Raw genomic sequence first — 20580 nt, 5'->3', positions numbered from 1 at the left:
GCCGCCGCCATGCTCCCCTCCTTGCAGGAATCGCTGGATGGAGGTGAGGGGGGTGCGAGAGAGCAGCGAGAAGGGCAGCCCCACCGAGGAGCGGAGACTCAAGCCACTGCCCAGCAGCCGCTACTGTGTCTGCAGCTACCGTGGAAACAGATTGGCACAGCAGCGAGCGGACAGTGATGGTGGAAGCCCAAGTGGCACAGATGCAGAAACTCCCTCCGGTGATGATTTCAGCCTCTCCTTGGCGGATACTAATCTACCCTCTGAAGTGGAGGCAGAGCCGCACAGTTTCATCGCTAAGCATCTTTCTAAGGGAGCAGTCTTTGAAGGGCTGGGTAGTGTTGCATGAGTGGAGCTGAGAACTCCAGGTTACAGCATCAGTTGTTACTACTGCCTTTTCCACAAGAAAAACTGCTTCCCTAAACAGCGACGACGGACTCCGAACATAACTCTTGAGTATACGGTCTGCTTTTTAGGAGGGTCTGAAAAAGGACTTGAGCTTTTCAGGCTTGAATTGGACAAGCATATTCAAGGGCTGAAAAATAACAGGAACTGTGAGGAAAGGGGTGGGGAGAACCGCATACAGTCCTACCCGAGCAGCTGTTTTCAGGATGCTGTATGCCCAATCCAAAGGGTGGCTCATCTCTTTCAGAAGAAGCTTACCTTTCTGCTACATGCTGCTCTGAGTTATACTCCTGTTGAGGTTAAAGAATCAGATGAAAAGGCAAAAAGAGACATTCTCAGGCTTCTGAGTGTGGCCAGTCTCCAAGGCCTTATTCACGAAGGCACCATGACGTCTCTGTGCATGGCCACCACGGAGAAGCAGCGTAAGTCCGTGATCATCGACGCTAGTAGCTCCCAGCCTCAGTTCCACGGCGCAGGAAGCAACTGGTCTTGTGAGGATGGAATGCAGGCGTTTTTGAATGGTGCTGACGGAGGTAACCCTTTTCATTTTCGGCAAGTCCTGGAGAACTTTAAACTAAAGGCCATACAAGACGCAGATAATTTGAAGAGATTTCTCTGGCGGGCTGAAATGAATCATTATGCTTTGTTTCAATGTTTCATGTTCCTAAAGAACTGTGGTAGTGGAGATATCCTTTTGGAGATCGTTAAAGTGGAACACTAAGAAATGCCCAAAGCTGAAAGTATGGTAGCTGTCCTCAAAGGATTTATGAAAGAAACTCCTGCCCAAAGTTTTTGATCACATGTTTTGAGATGATTATATTGTGAAGTTATGCAAGCCTTGGTGTTTGAAATTGCAGTTGTTACAACTGTCATAGGATTGCTATTTCAGATTATTTGAAACACATTCTAGATTTTTTTCATTTTGTACTTTTAAGATTAAGCTTAATTAGACATTTAAAAAAAAAAAACTAGTTAGGTAGTTTCCATGGCTAAATTCTGTTTCATGAAACCAGTAGGTCCCGTTTTTCACCAAGCCTTTTTGTGCTTTGCAAGCGGTTTGCCTGGGCTAGATTCTGTGTAAGAAACCGCCTTGTGTGCCGGACAGGAAAACGTGCTGTGAGGTTAGTCGCGAAAATATTTGCAGGGTTACGAAATAAAGTTGGCAACCTAACCCGGGGTCCTTGGCTTCGGTGACCCTCTCGTCCGTGAAAGCATGACCGAGGAGCCTTCACCTGTTGTGTTTTCCGCAGGCATTAGACGGCTTCATCATCGCTGTGACGACGGACGGCAGCATCCTCTACGTTTCTGACAGCATCACGCCTCTCCTTGGGCATTTACCGGTGAGTTTCTGTTCTGATGGCCTTTGCCAGTACGTGTGATCCTCTTTCCTGGAGGACCATTCAGATCTCAGAGCCGGGGCGCTGCAGGTGTGCGGGAATCTGTGTGTAAGGAGGGTCAAGGAGTGCCTTCCACCGGGCCGAGGCCAAGCTCGGAGGCTTCCTGAGGGAGGCAGGTGCAGGCCTGTGTCATCCTGGAACAAGCAAGACCTGGAACGGGGGCTGTGGTGCAGGTCCTCACTCTCCAGTGCCCCAGAAACCGCCCAGGAGCCGTGAGCCTACAGCACAGTTAGCAGAGCTCAGAGCCTTTATGGAGGCTGACAGACACCTGCAAAGAAAGACAAGGTCCCCTGAGAGCTGGTGGAGGGATGTGCACCAGACGGCTGGGAACAGAAGGGGGTTTGGGGGTCGCTGGAGATGTAACTGAGATGCAGTAGGTTGTAACGCTTGCTGGTGGTAAGGGTTCAGTGCCAGGGATGATGGTGGGAGGGGGGAGTGAAATACTCTGGGAAGATGTTGTTGGACCAGGAAGGACTTGAGAAGCAAGGAGGGTCTGGGCAGGAGGGCAGGCTCTGCCGTCGTGTCCCGGGGAGCCAGGTGGGGTACGGAGAAGGGCGAGTGCCGTGTGGTCCCGGGCCCTCGCCCCCATCTACCTCCCTCCCTCCCTCCCCTCCCTCCCCCCTCCCTCCCCCTCCCCCCTCCCTCCCCTCCCTCCCCCCTCCCTCCCCTCCCTCCCCCCTCCCTCCCCTCCCTCCCCCTCCCCCTCCCTCCCCTCCCCCTCCCCTCCCTCCCTCCCCTCCCTCCTCCCTCCCTCCATCCCCCTCCCTCCCTCCCCTCCTCCCCCTCCATCCCCCTCCCTCCCCTCCCTCCCCCTCCCTCCCCTCCCTCCCCCTCCCTCCGCTCCTCCCCCTCCCTCCTCCCCCTCCCTCCCCTCCCTCCCTCCCCTCCCTCCCCCTCCCTCCCCTCCCTCCCTCCCCTCCCTCCCTCCCCCTCCGTCCCTCCCTCCCTCCCCTCCCCCTCCGTCCCTCCCTCCCCCTCCCCCCTCCTCCCCCTCCCCCTTCCCCCTCTCCCTCCCCCCTCCCATCTTCCATCACACTCTCTCCTCTCAGCCTGAGCCTCACGGGCTCCCTGGTCCCCCCGTCAGGATGCTCTGACTCACAGAACAGCACCCGGCTGGTGGAGGGTCCACCTTGGAGGGCCCCTCGGAGGCATCTGGTCAGCCTTCCATTTCCCACCACACCATCGTTTATTCCCACAGAGACCGGTCTGGAAGGAAGCTTGTACCCACCTGTGGGACTGATTGGGCTAAAACGTCCTCTCTTCTCTCTCCTCCCAAAAATCCCCGCCAAACTGCTGAGCCCCCACCCCCGACTCCCACACGTGGGTGGATGCGCGGCCAGGACACATGAGGAGGGTGGTAGCCGCCCTGGGGGCCTGCTCGTAGGGAATCGCTGGCCGCGTGGTGCTGCAGGGCCGTGGTGGCCTCTCCCAAGCCGCACCTGCCCGGGAGCGCTGTGGCCTTGTTGTGTGGGCAGCTCAGCCCCCGCTCCGCCGGTGGTGACGACCCCAGCTTCCCTGATGGCCCAGGATTCCACATCGTCCTGGATCATTGTTTTTCTCAGAAGCCACTCCCGTTGCTGCTGCAGATGATGCTGTGTGTAGATCAGAACCACCGTCCGTGTTTTTCCTTTGTGGGTCACTGTGTGTTGTAGCCCAGAAAAGCATTATTTACGTTGCAAGGCAGATACCTTTGCATTACTCTGAATCCATCTGCCCTTTGTGGTTCAGCCCATTTCCTGGGTGCACGAGGCTGGGGGTTCTCTCCTCTGAGAGCCGTCAGAAGAGGCTGGTTCTCACTCAGCCCTAAGGAGTCGGGAAAGCAGTTTCATCTTGATTTTCGTCTCATGCTGGAGTAGTGATGAGACCCCATCAGATCACAGCTGCTCTGGGCTGATCTGAGGAGGTGGGGCGCTCCTCTGGAGGGGGTTGGGTTTTGTACTGAGTGGACGGGTTAGGGCAGTGCGAGGCGCTGATGAAAAGCAAACAGGTGTCAACCCCGGGATGGCCTGGGGGTGTGGCCAGAGCTGTTTGGGGAAACAGGATTTGCCGTGTTCCGATTTCTCCTCTTGGAATTCCCTGATGACCCGGCTGCCACACGTGGCAGAGCGAACTTAGTAAGTTGGGGACTCCGATTCGAAATTCTGGTGCAACTTAGAATCACCTCTATGAATTGTTTTCTTACGCTGGAAGGGCCAGAGAAATGGCCCTTCCAGCGTAAGAAAATGGCCCCAACTCTCATTTGTCAATGCCCGACCCATCTGAATGCTGATGAAGTGCCTGTCTGTGGACCCAGACACACACCGAGTCAGCCCTCACGCTCCCCAGCGGGGGTGAGGCCAGGACGGACGATCTCCACATTAACTCCTTACTTGTAGCTTTTTGTACTTGTAGCTTTTTGCTTACTTGTAGCTTTTACCCAAACCGTCATCTTCTTCCCTTTTTACTTAGGATTCGCTGTATCCCTGCTAGTGGGTGGACAAGAAACTTCCCTGGTGCCCATCACACAGCTGCCCTGTCACCTCCACTTGACAGAGGATGAGACCAAGGTGTCCCAGCCAGCAAGGAGCAGAGCAGGGCTGAGGCCAGGCCCACTGAGCGCAGAGCCCAGACTCGCCACCACTCTACCTGGCGCTTTTCTGATGCTGAGGATTTGGGTTGCCATTTAGGAATTCTGCTTTCAGTTTAGTTCACTTCAATTCAAACTTGCTTATGTCTCAGTACAAGCCCAGGACGTGTCCACAGACAATGCAGTGATTCAAATGGCCCATATGAGGTTCTTTTTTTTTTTTTAATTTCTATTGGAGTATAGTTATTTCCAATGTTGTGTTAGTTGCAGGTACACAGCAAAGTGAATCAGTTATACATATACATATATCCACTCTTTTTTAGATTCTATCCCCATGCAGATCACCGGGGAGTATTGAGTAGAGTTCCCTGTGCTATACAGCGGGTTCTTATTAGTTATCTATTTTATATATAGTCGTGTGTATATGTCAATCCCAGTCTCCCAATTTATCCCTCTCCCACCCTTTCCCCCTTGGTAACCATAAGTTTGTCTTCTACATCAGTGACTCTATTTCTGTTTTGTAGATAAGTTCATTTGTACCATTTTTTTAGACTCCACATGTAAGTGATATCATATGATATTTGTCTTCTCTGTCAGACTTCAGTCAGTATGACAGTCTCTGGGTCCATCCATGTCACTGCAAATGGCATTATTTCATTCTTTTTTATGACTGAGTAGCGTTGCATTGCATATATACCACATCTTCTTTAACCATTCCTCTGTTGATGGACATTTAAATTGTTTCCAGGTGTTGGTATTGTAGATAGTGGGGCAATGAACTTAGGGATGCATGTATCTTTTCAAATTATAGATTTTTCCAGATGTATACCCAAGAGTGGGATTGCTGGGTCATGTGGTAGCTCTATTTTTAGATTTTTAAGGGTGCCTCCATACCCTTTTCCATAGTGGCTGTATCAATTTAAATTCCCACCAACAGTGTAGGAGGGTTCCTCTTTCTCCACACCCTCTCCAGCATTAATTATTTGTAGACTTTTTGATGATGGCCATTCTGACTGGTGTGAGGTGATACCTCATTGTAGTTTTGATTTGCATTTCTCTAATAATTAGTGATGTTAAGTATCTTTTCATGTGTCTCTTGGCCATCTCTATGTCTTCTTTGGAGAACTGTCTGTTTAGATCTTCCGCCCATTTTTTGATTGGGTTGTTTGTTTTTTTGATATTGAGCTGCATGAGCTGTTTGTATATTTTGGAGATTAATCCCTTGTCAGTCGCTTCAATTGCAAATCCATATGAGATTCTTTAAACCTTAAGGGTTTGCAATTTTGTTGAGAGATTTCATCTGTTAAGCCATTAAAGACTAATAAAAAGGTAGCCAATATTTATTGAGCATTTACTATGTACCAGGCACTATTAAGAGTCCCTTCTATGCATTAATATGGTGAAAGCACTTAGAAGGTCCATTCTCCTTATACTTATTGGTCCTTATGATGACTCTGTGAAATAGGTACTTACTCCTGTTCACAGATGAGTGGACACAGAGCAGCTGAGGTCCCACAGGCAGCACGTGGTGCGGCTGGGATTTGAACTGGGACACTTTGACCCCAGAACTTGGTGCTTACCCACCACTCAGGCATCTGCATGTGACAGTGAAGCTGCTCTCTGGTGGGGTGGGTGTTGAGCAGAGGTGGGGTGAGGACCTGGAAGGCAATGTCCTGTCTCGTGGAAGAGGCAACCGTCAATCGAGGCATGGCCGGCAGAGACAGCCCGCTGGAGGCCAAGGGCCTCACAGTAGCAAGGACGCCCCCTGTTGGCGTCACAGGCTGGCATGCCAGGCGTTGGGTCCCACCGCGCCCCGTGTGGCCAGGGTTTGGGGGACCATTGGCGATTGGGGGGGCGGGGGGAAGAGCAGCAAGAATTCCTTTCTTCTTCTAAGTCTATCAAAAGTCTCAGTATCTCTCTCTGTGTATCCTTCCTGCCACTAGAAACTCAGACACTCCAAAATTCACACGATAGATTTTTGTACAGCAGTGTCCTGATGAAAGATCCTAGAGCTTGCTTTTCCAGTTTGACAGAGAAAAGCTAGAAGAAAATAGCTCAAAGCAGAAAATGATGTTAAGGGAAAGTCACAACTTACCCATGGTGGTGACGCCAGTACATTTTGGCATCCAGAATTAACATAGGCGGTCAAGGCAGAGACCTGCCCGGCAGGTGAGCGTGCTGATGGCAGAGATCCAAGGGGCGGGCGTCACACGCCTTGGACGTAATTGGGAAAGAGCACGGCCGAGGCAGAGCCAGTTGACACCCACAGCGGGCACGGTCTGTGTTTCCTGTTTGGACGTTGATTTTTTAGAACATTTAACTTCCCGGATTGCTTTTCCGATCTGTTAATGAACGCCATGTTGGCCTAAGGAGCTGGATCACACTTCGCTCGTCGGGCACAAGCCCTGTCCCCAGCCCCGAGCTGATACCCACGTGCCCGAATGCTCACTGAATGAGGGACTGGGTTTGCAAGTGGGGCTCCTGCATGGAGAGCAGTTGCAAACAGCTTGGCGCAAGTGGGCAGTGCCTCAGAGTGAGAAATACAGGCGTGGATAGCACAACTTCCCCCCACCCCCCCAAAAAAATCTAAGGCACAGAGTGACTATAAAGTTGGAGAAATCTACTCGCCAAAAAAATACCTCTGTGTAATGCTGTTTCTCCAAGTAGAAGCTCTGGCTGGAAGTACAAGGTCAAAGGGGACAGTGGGCCAGGTTCCTGGGGCAGGGGTCACAGCAGGGAGAAGAGGTCACAGAGGAGGAAGACAGAGCGCCTGGCTTATGACACGGTGAAATGCAGCAGCAAGTCCCTGGCCGCGCAGGGCCTTCCGGGAAGCATCCCTCTGCCCTCCGTCACCCACCTGTCCTCACCTGCTGGGAGAACCCACCTGGTCCAGGTCAGCTTGTTGGAGGCTTCATGTCAGGGCGGACCTGGGTGGATGCTCTGTGCAGGAGGGGCCCCAGTAGGGAAGGCTGGCTGCAGCTCAGGGTTGGTCACAGGTTCAGAGGGTCCAGGTTGCCAGTTAGATTGGTTTGATTTTTATGTGCCTTTTGATCTTTCTGTATCATACCTGCAGAGCCATGTATAGAACGTAGGTTCCATTTTAAAACCAACGATAAGGTGAGCGCAAGCATACATGTAGCTGTCACCGAGGGTATGAAACAGAGCGTGACCAGGCCCGCAGCAGCTCCTGTCTGCTCCTTTCCCATCACACCGCCCCCTTCCGCATAGAGATGACCATTTCCCCATCATCGTGTCCTTGCTTCTCTCTGCAGTTCTGCCAACTTTTAGTTCATCATTAATCCCTGTCATTTAGTACGACCTTTGGCTTAGCTTTATGTAAACAGAGTCGTAGGACGTGTACTCTGGTGCACTCTCCTTCCGCTCAGCTTTGCTAAGGGATTCGTCGTCTCACACCGTCCAGAGTCGCTGTCGTGGGTTTGTCCTCATTGCCGTAGACACATGCTACGATTCCTGCCCCCAGGCCAGTGTGGAACTCTGAGAGGGTGTGTCTGTGGATGTCTGTACGTATTTCCTGATGAACGTTTGCAAGCATCCTCCAGAGAGCTGACTGTGTGTAAGATCGCTGGGTTGTGGGGTAGGAACCCGTCGCGCTTACTAGGTGATACCGCGTTGTTTCCATGGTGATGGTACCACTCCACCATCCAGCAGCGGGGTGGGGAGTTCCAGCTCCTCCATTTCACCAGAACTTGGTGTTGTCAGAACTGTCAGTTTTTGTGCGAAGGCATCTCACGGAGTCTCGATTTGCTTTTCTCCCAGCTGATGGTGTGGCTGAGTGTCTTTGCATAGTTTGTCAGCCGTTTGGATTTCCTTTTTCTGTGAAATGCTCTTTCAGGTATTTTGCCATTTTCCTACTGGATTGTCTGCGTCTTTTGTGTAATGATCTGTAAGCGTTCTTTCCACGCTAGTCCTCTGTCGGGCATGGTTTTAATTGCGTCCTCGTCACTCTGCCCTAGGGTGACAGGGATGGCCAAACACACAACAGCCGATACCAGACAGGTGAGACGGTGTATTAACTGACGGTGTGTTAATCACGTGTACTTACGGCCCCAGGGAGGAGCGTACCGCGTGCCATGCAGGGACGCACGGGGGCTGCACTTGGGAACAGAGTGAACAAGCAGGGGTGGTGTGGTAGTAGCAAGAGGGTGGGGTGCCCCCTGGTTCCCACAGAGGATGTGATTGGCTGGCAGGGCGCTGAAACCCACTTGCAGGATGAACAGTAACGGCGCCTGGTCCTCTCCACCCCCAGCAGTAAGGAGGCTTGCTTAGCCAGGGGACCTTATCAGTGGCAAGAAGGAGCTTGCCGTTACAGTGGGGAGGAGAACTTTGGTTGGTCCAGTCAAGGCCCTCGATTTTGCCAAATGACAAGGCAGCATGTCACACTGACCCTTCCTTCCGGGCTTATACCACAGGTCTGTGTGCCGCAAATAGCTGATCTCGCTCTGTGGTTTGCCTTTCCCCGTCTTCAGGGTCTTTTGATGAACAGAGAGAGTCTTTAGAGTTGGTCCTTCTTCTACCTGAATTCATTCCTCACTCCTCCCGGGTCGAAGCTATTCTCTATGCTGTCTTCGGAAAGCATCCCTCTTTGGCCGTCAGTTTGATTCTGAATCTAAACTGAATCAAAGCAGATGACGTATGCCTCCCATGCCCCGGTCGTTCGGGAGCCCAGGGCCCTCTCTGCTCGCCGAGCCCAGTCCTGCCTCTTCTCAGCATGAGGCTTCTCACCGATCCCCCTTCTAATCGTGGCCGACACAGATCTCCAGTCAGAATTGCCGGGCCCCTTGGGGACATCCTGAACTGGACGTCCACACGGCCCGCTTCCAGCTCAGCCGGCCAGTCTGCGGACTGCTGTGCAGGCTCATTTAACTTTGCTGGTGCGACTGCACCGGTGCTGTGGGTTCAAAAGACAGAGAGAGGAATAGGCTTCCTGTCTGTTCACATCCTCCCCAGGCTGTCCCAGGGCCTCCGGAGAAAAGGTAGGAGAAGTGTTGCTGGGGATTTAGAGCAGGCGTCTAGTGCAAGACTCAGAAAAGGGCCAGGTTCTTGACAAAGTAGCCAAGGGCATAGCAACAAGTTTGGATGCAGAACCTCCCGCCTCCAACAGGTCAGTGATGTTCCTGATAAGGTGATTCAGCTGTGAGGATGGTGCCTTCCCTCCCTTGTCTCTGTAATTGCCATGATTTTAATAAACAGAGCTCAGCGCGTTCAAGGGACAGTTCAGTTGCAGATATAATTTACTCTCCTGTAAGCGCTAGGCTTTAAATTCTCAAAATTTCATTGTTCGTGTTGGTTTCCAGCACATGGAAATGGCCTAATGGGAGTATAATAGCAAAGGCATAGCAAGAGCTTGTTCTTTGCCAAGTGTGTTCTCAGCCCTCCTCGTGTGTCAATTCATAATCCTCATGACCCCCGCCTCCCTCCAGTGTTCGTCTTTATTCTGTGCTGAACTTGTCACCTGAGATGCCCTGTGACCTGCCAACCGTGTCCCACAGGAGCAGCGAGGCCAGGCGGCCCCCCACCCTGCGCTCTGCCACCCCCTCCATCAGGGAAGTGGGCTTCTGACTGGCCCTCCGAGAAAAGACCATGTGGTGACAGAGTTAGCATTTTCAAGTATCTGAAATGTCTTTAAGAAGAGAGAGTACTGTCATGTGTGAGCATTAGTCATGTTCTAAAAAACTAAAGGGATTGGGCTTAAAATAAAGTCAAGAACATCAGAAGGAACTTGGAGAAAAAGCCAGAATGAGAAAATGGTAGCACAGCTAGTGGGGAGGGGGGGGGGATTGCGGAGTATTTGTCCACAGAGATCCAAACAGGTGCCTCCAAGCAGGGAGCCTGGGGACCCCCAGAGCCCCTCCTTCCGCTCCTGCCTGCCCTTCCCCAGCCACCGAGCACATGCTCACGGTCCTGGAAGCGTGGCCGCAGGAGGGGAGGGACCTGCCCCCTTTGCTGCGCTTCCCTCCGGTGCCGGGAGCCGCGGCTGGCGCACGGCACCCTGAGTCGGTGTCAGTCGGATGGTGGTGTTGGCTGAGTCGTCTGGACGCGGCCCCTTCCTCTGTGTCTCCCCTTCCCCGGACCTGTTCAGACTTCGACCACCTCTAGCCTGGCTCCTGTGCCCCCTTCCTCCCCAGGCCACTAGAGGGTCCGAAATACAAGCACAGTCCTGCCCACCTTCCTCCACGCGCCCCAGCGGGTCCCCTGGTACACGAGCTCAGCCTTGACTCCTCTGTGGGCTGCTGGCCCCGAGCCCTACTGCCCTTCCCCACTCCTCCCCCACCCACTGTGCTGTCAGGGCTCCCACCCTCACCCCCATCCCCACTTCTGTGTGGGCTGTGCCCCCGCCTGGAGCACCCGGGCTGCCTGGTGGACACCGCCTTGTCCCCAGACACCACCACCCCCGCCGCAAGGATCCCTCCCCATGGGAACCGTCCCTGGGAGGCTCCCCTACCCTGTCATTTTGGGTTCTGCACCCCATGCTCAGAGTTCTCCAGGCGCCTGGTTTTTGCTTCCATCACAGCACTTGCCATGTTGTTCTTTCAGTTCATCAACATGTTTTTCTTGAAGGCCAAGCACCATCTGATGTCAGGGGTACAGGGGAGAGGCGGGCAGGGGACACACGTTATCATGGGAAAGAACAAGAAAGCCTGGAGTTGTTTCCTACATGGTTACTGAACCCCTATTACGCCTGGCATCTGCCGTGTGCCCTTGTATCGGCCGCTGACTCAAAGCAGCTCGTGTCACCCTCACAGCCTCGTCATCTTCCCGTCAAGCAGAGTGCAGCTTGGAGGGCAGAGCTGGCTCTCACACTCCACCTCCAGGGCTCTCACCTGCCTCGCCGGCCCTCCCAGGGCTTACTGCGTGGTTACAGATGTGCCCTTCCCCAGTGGGTACAGATGACACGGGCGCAGCGGCCAGAGGAGCAGGGGCAGTGATCCTGTTCTGGGTGAGGGGCTGTCAGGGCTGCTTTCTCAGAGGAAGGGACTTCAAGGCCAGGACTTGAAGGCAGCACGGGAGTTCCTGAGCACAAGCAGAGGGTGCAGGATGCTCCAGCCTGAGGGTGCAGCCTGAGGGGCGGCCCAGAGGAAGAGGAAAGCCGGCAGCCCGGAGGAAAGGCAGTTTGGAGGGCTGGAGACGGGCTGGGAGCGGAGGCTGTGCTCTGCTGAGCCCGACTAGTGAACTGGGGAGCTAAGGCTTCATCCCAGGAGCAGCTGGAAGCCCACGAAAGTTTGTTTTTTTTAAATATTTATTTTATATTGGAGTAGAGTTCATTTACAATGTTGTGTTCGTTGGCAAGGTGGTGACTTGGTCTGATACGAGGCTGCTGGCAGAGAGCAAATTGGACAGAGACGAAAGGTGATATGGGAAGGCCAGTTTGGCCAGTTCACTGCCCAGAGGACATGATGGCCTGGACTAGGGTAGAGGCCAGAGGAAAAGGAGTGAATGGATCTGAGGGAGTTCGAGGGAGGAAAATCTCACAGCACTGAGACCCTGTTTGGATGTGAAGACGACAGGGAGAGGTCAAGGATGCCAGCTGGGTGTCGGGTATGGGCAGGTGACCGCTTGACAACACCACACGTGGGGACAGAGAACACAGCGGGGGGAGGAGATAATGAGGACATTGGGGGTGTATGTGGATCTGCGGTCCCCAAGTACATCTGGGAGGCAGATGGGATGTGAAGCCAGGACACCCAAGAGCGAGTTGCCTTGGCGTGCAGATGAAAGGGTGTGCACAGACGGTGTTTGAAGCTGTCGGAGGGGGTGAGTTTACTGAGGGATAGAGAAGCGGCTGTCTCCTCTCCCCGCACCGTGATCTCCAACCTGCACCGTCCAGCATGGGAGCCACCGGCCACATGTGGTGACTTGAATTTCAATTAAAATAATTAAAACAAAATACAATTAAAAATTCTGTCTTCAGGGACTTCCCTGGCCGTCCAGTGGTTAGGACTTGGTGCTTCCACTGTCGGGGCCCAGGTTCAATCCCTGATGGGGGAACTAAGAATCCTACAAGCTGTGCGGTGCGGCAAAAAAAAAAACAAAAACAAAATCCAGTCACACGAGCCCTGCTTCAGGTGCTCGGAAGCCACGTGGCTGGTGGCTTCCCTGACGGCCCGTGCGGGTTACAGACCATTTCCATCATCACAGACCGCTCTGTTGGGTAACACTGAGTCTAGACTCCATTGCATTTATTTTGTGTCCACGGGTGCCCACGTCCTCAGAAAAAAAGTACAATTCCTTTGATTACAGACCTTTAGAAGTAAACAGCCGTTTGCTGGCCTAGAGGTCGGAAAAGGAACCCGTGGGCTCTTCAGGGGCCTCCATGTGCGTGGTTGGCCTCGAGCTGGGGCTCCCCGCCAGCCACGCCGCCCCAGCCGGAACACAGGGGTGTTGTCAGCACACGGGGCTCCGATGCGTGTTTGTCTGGCTTGAGTCTTAGTTCCTTCTCAGGCCCACGGGCAAGAGCACGTTTGCATTTGAACAGGTGAACCCTTTTAGATTACAATTCAAAATTACAGCGTCTTCACAGAAAGTCAGGTCTGGAACTTCTCATTTCAGAAACCAGTTCTGAATTGTCACGAAGTTGCAGCTTTTGCTTTTTATTTTTCGTCTTTGTGGAATGTGTGCCTTGGTTCTTTCTTTTCTTTTCCAGTCGGATGTCACGGATCAGAATTTGTTACGTTTCCTTCCAGAACAAGAACACTCAGAAGTCTACAAAATGCTTTCTTCCCATATGCTTGTGACGGACTCCCCCTCCCCAGAACACTTAAAATGTAAGTTGAACTTCACTGGTTTTACGAGATAGAAAGATGAGGATGTCACTTCTGAAAGGAGGTTAGAATGAATTAAGAAGGGAGGACTAATTTTAAAAATAATTTTCCTTGTGACTCAGAACATTTCCAAGATCCGTAGAGGTATATTTTAAGTTCAAAGCTAAAACCGGAGTTTGGAATATGGAAGACGTTGAACTTTTATGCGGAAAATTTTAAAGCACAGAGCTTAAGAATAATAGCTTGTTTTGCATGTAATACAAGAGATCCCTTTTTTTTCCCCCACATGAGAGCCTTTTAGTAATAAACGGTACAAAAATAAGTGAATAATCTTCTTATTTTGGAGGACACTGTGAGGCTAGATTTGTATTTATGATACTAAGTAACCAACTAAAAACTCAATAATTAGGTCAAAACTCCAAATTCTCTTCTGAGGCTGTCATCTGGTTATTTATATACATTTGCAGGTTTTATGGAATTTTAAAGTTTTGGTCAAAATTGGCGACCTGGATAGAAAGCTGGTCCGGTCACCTAATGAAACGTATTTTGACGGCAGTAGCAAAGGTGCCTTGTACTTATTCAAGCCTTACTCCATTTTCCGTGAATAATGTGTCCCATTGTACATCTGATTTTCCTTCAGAGCAAAGTGGAAAGATTAAATTAAGGAGAGCAGCTCTAAGCAGCTTTATTTTAATATACAGTATGAAAACAACCAGAACTAATTAAGGCCGACAGAACCAACCACAGACATCTGGGAGCAAATTAAGACTAATCGGGTCCGAGTATGGAATGCAAAACATCTATAAACTACAGAGGGGAAAAACCTGTGTTGCAAAGGTTATAAAACCATGTCTGAAAGTCAGTCATAATGAGAGAAATAGCCCGGCCATGTGTTGACCAAACCCTGTGAGTTTCACAAGATGCGGCTTGTTTAGTCTAGAATCACTGTAGAGCTCTCATTCCGTTTCTCCTTTTTTCCTTTAATGGCCCAGCTGACAACGACTTAGAATTTTATTGCCATCTTCTCAGAGGCAGCTTGAACCCAAAGGAATTTCCAACTTATGAATACATAAAATTTGTAGGAAATTTTCGCTCTTACAACAACGGTAAGCGTTCATTGTCGTATGATTGGGGCAGTGGCTTTTCTCATGCAAACGTGCACGTAGGGGCGGGAGGGAGGGGCGCATATGTGCTTTCCATATTTGCATTTGGATTTCTGTGTTCCCAAGATGTGTTTTCTGTGCTCCTAAATGGTACCTCCCATTCAAGAAGAACACGCATCCCCACCTGTTTATGCCAGCACATGAAGTCCCAGTGAGAGGCACCGTATTCATTTATTTATTTTCAGGCTAATGGAATAGTTCTATGCTGTGAGAAACAACTTACGGTTAATAAAGAACGGGCTCGGCCTACACACAGCCAAACAGGGCTTCATTGTGACATGAAGATCCCTAACCTTGGCTTCTGAATTTTTTTTTTTTTTTTTTTTTTTTTTTGTGGTATGCGGGCCTCTCACTGTTGTGGCCTCTCCCGTTGTGGAGCACAGGCTCCGGACGCACAGGCTCAGTGGCCATGGCTCACGGGCCCAGCCGCTCTGCGGCATGTGGGATCTTCCCGGACCGGGGCACGAACCCGTGTCCCCTGCATTGGCCTGCGGACTCTCAACCACTGAGCCACCAGGGAAGCCCATCCGTTTTACTTTTGACCCAGGCAAAATGGGGATGCAGGCCTGATGCCAGAGATTCAGAAACACAAGTCCCAACACGCAGCCCCACTGGGGAGCCCGGCACAGAGTGGCCAGTCCTCAAAACCCAACACAAAACACCTAACTTTGAAAGCTCTAACATTTCATAAAATAGCAAAGATGGGGCAGGGGGAATAGAAGGAAGTGTTGACAGGGAATGGTAGAAAGAGAGAAGAGGGGAGGAGAAAAAATGGCAAAGGGAAACAAATACAGAAAGGTGAGCCACGGGAAGGAGGGGGTGCGCCGGTGGGTGACACGAGGGAGTGGCTGCTGGCCGCTGACTTGCGGCGCTTCGCTTGCTGTTGTTTAACTCTGGACCCACGGTCCAGTCTATTACCCCCGTCGGATGAGTCCCAGAGTTTCCATTAGAAGCAGCCAAAGTAACGGCCCTGAGTCCTAATGACGGTCCCTGTTGTATGTTATTTGCGTGCATGTACATGCTTTGCTTAAGGGGCTCCAACTATTTGCTGAACAGGACGATCCTCCAGGCCCCGTTTCAGGGCTGACGCCTGGATGATGGGCTCCTTGGCTAACTCGGGGCCCTTTGCGGAAGCTCCCCACCTCGGGCTCGGGGTGCCCGAGTGGTTGGGAGTGGTGGCAGGTCAGCCTTCCCAAGGGGGCCCCTAAATCTGGGCAAAGCGGGATGAAGCCGAGACCTGCCCGTGTCTAATCCGACTCATGAGAGGCTTTCCTGAACCTCATGAGACACGTGTGTAATGAACCACATGACTCAGTAAAGAAACCGACCTAAGGGGTACCTCGTGGAAAACTCCACGTGGTTCCAGTCCGGTGCTGTGGTTCCCTGGGTGAGGCAGCCTGTTACCGTGCAGATTCTCAGATGTCCCTGGAAGATTCTAGTTCAGCACACCTGAGGGCATGGCTGGGACTGAGCAGTTGGAAAACAACCTAGGGGTTCTGATGCAAAGGGTCGTGGACTTTGAGAAACACTGCCCCACTGTAACACTACATGGCATTCCGTAGGAATTTTAATGACACTCCTCTTGCTTATGGTGCCAGGCACCTCTATCCTTGAATTAATATAAGCAGTGGTTTGGAATTTGCTTAAAATGTGTACCGTGGCCATAATGCCAGCTGCTGGGGTAGCAGCCTATCCCAGTTGGTCGCATGCAAGGAAGGGTCCCCAGAGTGCCGAGACTGTGGGAATTATGGGATGCTGCTCCCACGTGTCTCCGTGATAACAGCACACGCACTTAATGAAGGGTACTGTGTTGTGATTGGCTGGTGACCAGCGTTATCCTGGGAATGTACATTTCCACGACTCTCATTAAGATGCTACTGGACGTCACTTTGAAGCTTCCTGTCTTTTATCACGTTTTAGAGGATTTCAAGGAAATAGGCAGGCTTCATTGTGAATACCTGAGACTTTTTTTTTTTTAAACCAGCAAGGCTTTATTTTCTCTTCAAGTTGAGACAGTGTTTGTTTGCCTGAAAGAATGTGTGGAAGTTATGTGTGATTGTTTTGTTTTTTTTTTTTTTTGGTGGGGGGAACTGTTACTGCTATAAACACACGGCATTGAAAGTGGAAGTTTTAAAACTTTTAAAACTTTTAAAACTCTTTAAACCAAGAGTTTAAAACCAGAGTGTCTTTGCAGAGCCTGCTAAACAAACCAAAGTTAGGGGAGCTTTCTTGAGACAAGAGTCTCCAAATGTAACTGTGGACAAACTGAACTATAATTCTCACTTGGATTGAAACAGCCAAAAGTGTCAGTCAGATGAGTTTCTAAGATGGAACCCTATGAAGTCACCAACATGCAACCATTTTTGGCTGCTAAAGTAAGGTTTAACATAAGAAATCATTCAGATTTGATTCTGTAGGTTTATTTCTCAATAAACGTGGAATGATGGGATCATAAAAATAGCTCACCTTTTAGGAGTGTTTCCTCAGTGCCAGGCCCTGGGCTCAGTCCTGACACTGGTTGTCTCGTTGAATGCTGGCAGCAATCTCATGAGATGGTCCTAATGGCATCATCCCATCTTTTTTTCTTTTTCTTTAATTGAAGTGTAGTTGATTTACAATGTTGTGTTAGTTTCAGGTGTACAGCATAGTGATTCAGTTTTATGTATATATGTGTATATATATGAATATATATATTTTTCAGATTCTTTTCTCTTATAGGTTATTACAAAATATTGAGTATAGTTCTCTGTGCTGTACAGTAGGTCCTGGTTGGTTATCTATTTTACATACAGTAGTGTATATCTGTTAATCCTGATCTCCTAATTTATCCCTCCCCCAGCCCCCTTTCTCCTTTGGTAACCATAAGTTTGTTTTCCATGTCTGTGAGTCTGTTTCTGTTTTGTAAATAAGTTCATTTGTATCTTTTTTTTTTTAGATTCCACATATAAGTGATATCATATGATATTTGTCTTTCTCTGTTTGACTTACTTCACTCAGTATGAGATCTCTAGGTCCATCCATGTTGCTGCAAATGGCATTATTTCATTCTTTTTTATGGCTGAGTAATATTCCATTGTGTAAATATACCACATCTTTGTTACCTAGTCATCTGTCAGTGGACATTGACGTTGCTTCCATGTCCTGGCTATTGTAAATAGTGCTGCTATGAACATTGGGGTGCATGTATCTTTTCAAATTATAGTTTTCTAGTTTTCTCAAGATATATGGCATCATTCCATTTTCTTTTTGAATTTTATTTTTTATACAGCAGGTTCTTACTAGTTATCCATTTTATACATATTAGTGTATACATCTCAATCCCAATCTCCCAGTTCATCCACGCCCCCCAGCCCCTCCGCTTTCCCGACCTTGGTGTCCATACATTTGTTCTCTACATCTGTATCTCCATTCTGCCCTGCAAACCGGTCCATCTGTACCATTTTTCTAGGTTCCACATATAAGACCTCATTCCATCTTAACAGAGGAGGAAATTGATTCACAAAAGGGTTAAGTCTCAAGTGCACAGGTGGGATGTGAGAGACCCAGATTCAGAGCCATTCTAACCCTGAACTCATACTCTTAACTTCAGGCTTTGCTGCTTCCCACAGATCGAGGTGGCTATTACACATTTAGATGCAGACACAGGCCTCTCCCCAGCGCCTGGCATTCTGTTGGTCCATGATGTCTGTACCTGTGCACATCACGTGTCCTGCGCCCATGTACCAGGCTGTTTTAAGAGTACCCTAGATTTGTTTTAAATCAAATATGGTAAAACAGACATGGAAAGGACTGTGATGAAGGAAGAGGTTTATGCTTACAGATCCCTAGAAACGGTCACAGCACGCCATGCAGGGCCACACACGGGGGCACCAGGATAGGCCAAAAGCAGAGGGAGCTCAGGAAACGTGGGCAGAGGCCTCTATTATGGTTTCTGCAGAAAAGAGCAGGCGAGGCAGAGTAAGCAGGCTTGGGCTTGGCTGGTTTGAATAATGACAGCAGGCTGTCGGGTGTAAGGGCTGCCGCTGGTTGTCTGGCCCTGGGTGGGGAGCGGGGGCGGGGATTAGGGCAGGTGGGTAGTGGCTCAGAGTGTGAGAGCCTGATAGAGGAGAGGGTGTGGGGTGTGAGCTCCGGATGGGTTGGTTTTGCCTCTGAAACGTACACTGGAAGTGAGTTTTTTACTATCTCTAGGAGTTGTCTGACCCTGAGAGGAGCGGTCCCTGTAGGGTCAGCACGGCCCCAAATGTCAAAGCATCAAATCCAGAAACATGATTATTACACGAGCCACCGCCTGCGGCTTCCCCAAGGTCCCAGGCAGGCACAGGGTAAGGAGCAGTATGTAAAGGATAGAAAGTATGACCGTGAACATCAGTTTTATTTTCTTTTTTTAAGACTATTTTTTATACAGCAGGTTCTTAGTAGTTATCTGTTTTATACATATTAGTGTATACATGTCAGTCCCAATCTCCCAGTTCATCCCACCACCACCCACCCCCGCCTTCCCCCCTTGGTGTCCATACGTTTGTTCTCTACATCTGTGTCTCTATTTCTGCCTTGCAAATCAGTTTTATTTTCATAAAATACCTGCTCATACTTCAAAGAACTATGCAGAAAACCCTACTTTGGTCCATTACCGTGAAAAGTCCTATCATTTCTGTAGGGCTGATGAGTTTGAGGAGTGTTGTCTGATGTCTTCTTGTTTGATGCCTGTCAAGAGGAAATAGTGGATTGGAAAGGATGGGGAGCTTTACTCACCTGTGGACTCATTGCACCCCTTCCTGGGCCCACACGGTCTGTGCCTGGCATATAAATAAGTGCCCAGTGGACTCAGGTTGACCTACACTGAGGCTCAGTCCTCAGCCCTGGATGCACAGGTGGAAGGGGGCAGATCCAGGGTTCAGGCCAAAGACTTCTGACTTGTGGGGAAATAACGCCCTTCCCTGGGAGCTGAGGATGGAGCATGCCTTAGCTGAGCCCAGAGCACACTCCAGGGAAGGGGCAGCAGCTTCCCGGAGGGCTCCCGCCACTTCTTTGTCCCTAAATCCAAAGCGAAGATGAAATCCACTTTCGTACACACTGGGTAAACTGGAGTGTGTTACTTTCTGTTGCCCTGTGAACTGTCTGCACTGGCAGGCCTCTGGAGCAGTGCTGAGTGCTCAGAGAAGTTGACCCCTGGCCTCCATTCACTCCCCACTGACCCCCTCCCACCTGGGGTCTCGGGGTGCTGGGAGGCCAGTGGCCCCCCTTCTGATGTCTTTCCCAGGCCCCTCGGGAGCCCCCCCAGAACTGTCGTTGACACCCTCTTCCGGCCTAGAGCTCATCTCAGCGACCCATCTGATAGATAGATGGGAACCCAGGCTGATAAGTGCTGGCTGCTACCCCAAACTTACATCCACAGGAACCCTTGGGCCTTAAGCTGAAAGGCCCCAAGTTAAATGTGTAGGCTGCAGGGCAGGGAAGAGAGGGTGGGACGGAGCCAGAGAGGAGGCGCTTACACCACGTAGATGAAGATGCCATCGGCTTCACCTGCACAGATCCGTCTGGCCCTATGACCCTGGGAGGCCGGGGCGGGGGAGGACAAAACACCTTTGCCCTTGTTGACGGGCTTAAACTCTCTAATTGGATGTTTCCAGATTCACCCATCAGTTGTGCCACCTTATCTCCCCCCCACACACACTCCTGGGCACTGGGACAAACGCACCAACCATTGCCTAAATACTTGAGCAAAATGGAATTTCCCTACATCTGTATCCTTACGTCTTGGTCACTCCTTAGGCTTCCATCATTTGCCACAGATGTTCTAGGGGACGGGAGGGCAGACAGGACTTCCCATCTTTAACCTAGATTTTTAATCAGTGTGAAGACGTACGTGTCAGGAAATGGGATGAGAAAGTAGTTTTCTTCGAGTTGTTTCACTTCGGGACAGTTTCTGTCCTGCTCTGTGAGAAGCTTCCTGTAGGAATCTAAGCTGGGATGTAGAATCACATGTCTCATCCTGTCCCCATAAAAAAGCCCGCTCTGACCCCAGCCATGTGGCCTGGAGCCCCCGGGTGGACCACTGGTCAGAGCAGCCCCTGGGCCACCTCTGCTCTGCCCACTGTTTCCAGAATAGAGTTGAAACAAAATTACTTTATTTGGGGCTATGTTTGTCTGCTAACAGATTTTTTTTTTTTTGGAGCTTTCGAATAAATACACCTCCAACCCAAGTCAGGTAGCCCCAGCCCTACAGTCTGATCGGGAAGGAACCGTCCAGATGATGTTCACAGGCATAATGA

General features: G+C 50.5%; 1 protein-coding gene and 1 pseudogene across 6 annotated transcripts in view; both read left to right on the top strand.

Moving 5' to 3' along the window:
- Positions 1–20580, top strand: part of NPAS2 (neuronal PAS domain protein 2) — a 181510-nt gene that overhangs the window by 122065 nt on the left and 38865 nt on the right. For all 6 annotated transcript variants that reach the window (XM_060168870.1, XM_060168869.1, XM_060168872.1 and 3 more), the window contains 3 exons: positions 1653–1742; positions 13028–13148; positions 14138–14251. In XM_060168870.1, coding sequence (XP_060024853.1) covers positions 1653–1742; positions 13028–13148; positions 14138–14251 — 325 coding nt within the window. The remainder of the gene's footprint in view (positions 1–1652; positions 1743–13027; positions 13149–14137; positions 14252–20580) is intronic.
- On the top strand, positions 10–1198 carry LOC132531770 (protein Njmu-R1-like; annotated as a pseudogene).

This window comes from Lagenorhynchus albirostris, chromosome 13 (genome assembly GCF_949774975.1).
Source record: "Lagenorhynchus albirostris chromosome 13, mLagAlb1.1, whole genome shotgun sequence".
Classification (NCBI taxonomy): domain Eukaryota; kingdom Metazoa; phylum Chordata; class Mammalia; order Artiodactyla; family Delphinidae; genus Lagenorhynchus; species Lagenorhynchus albirostris.
This window is presented reverse-complemented; position numbering and strand designations above follow the sequence as displayed.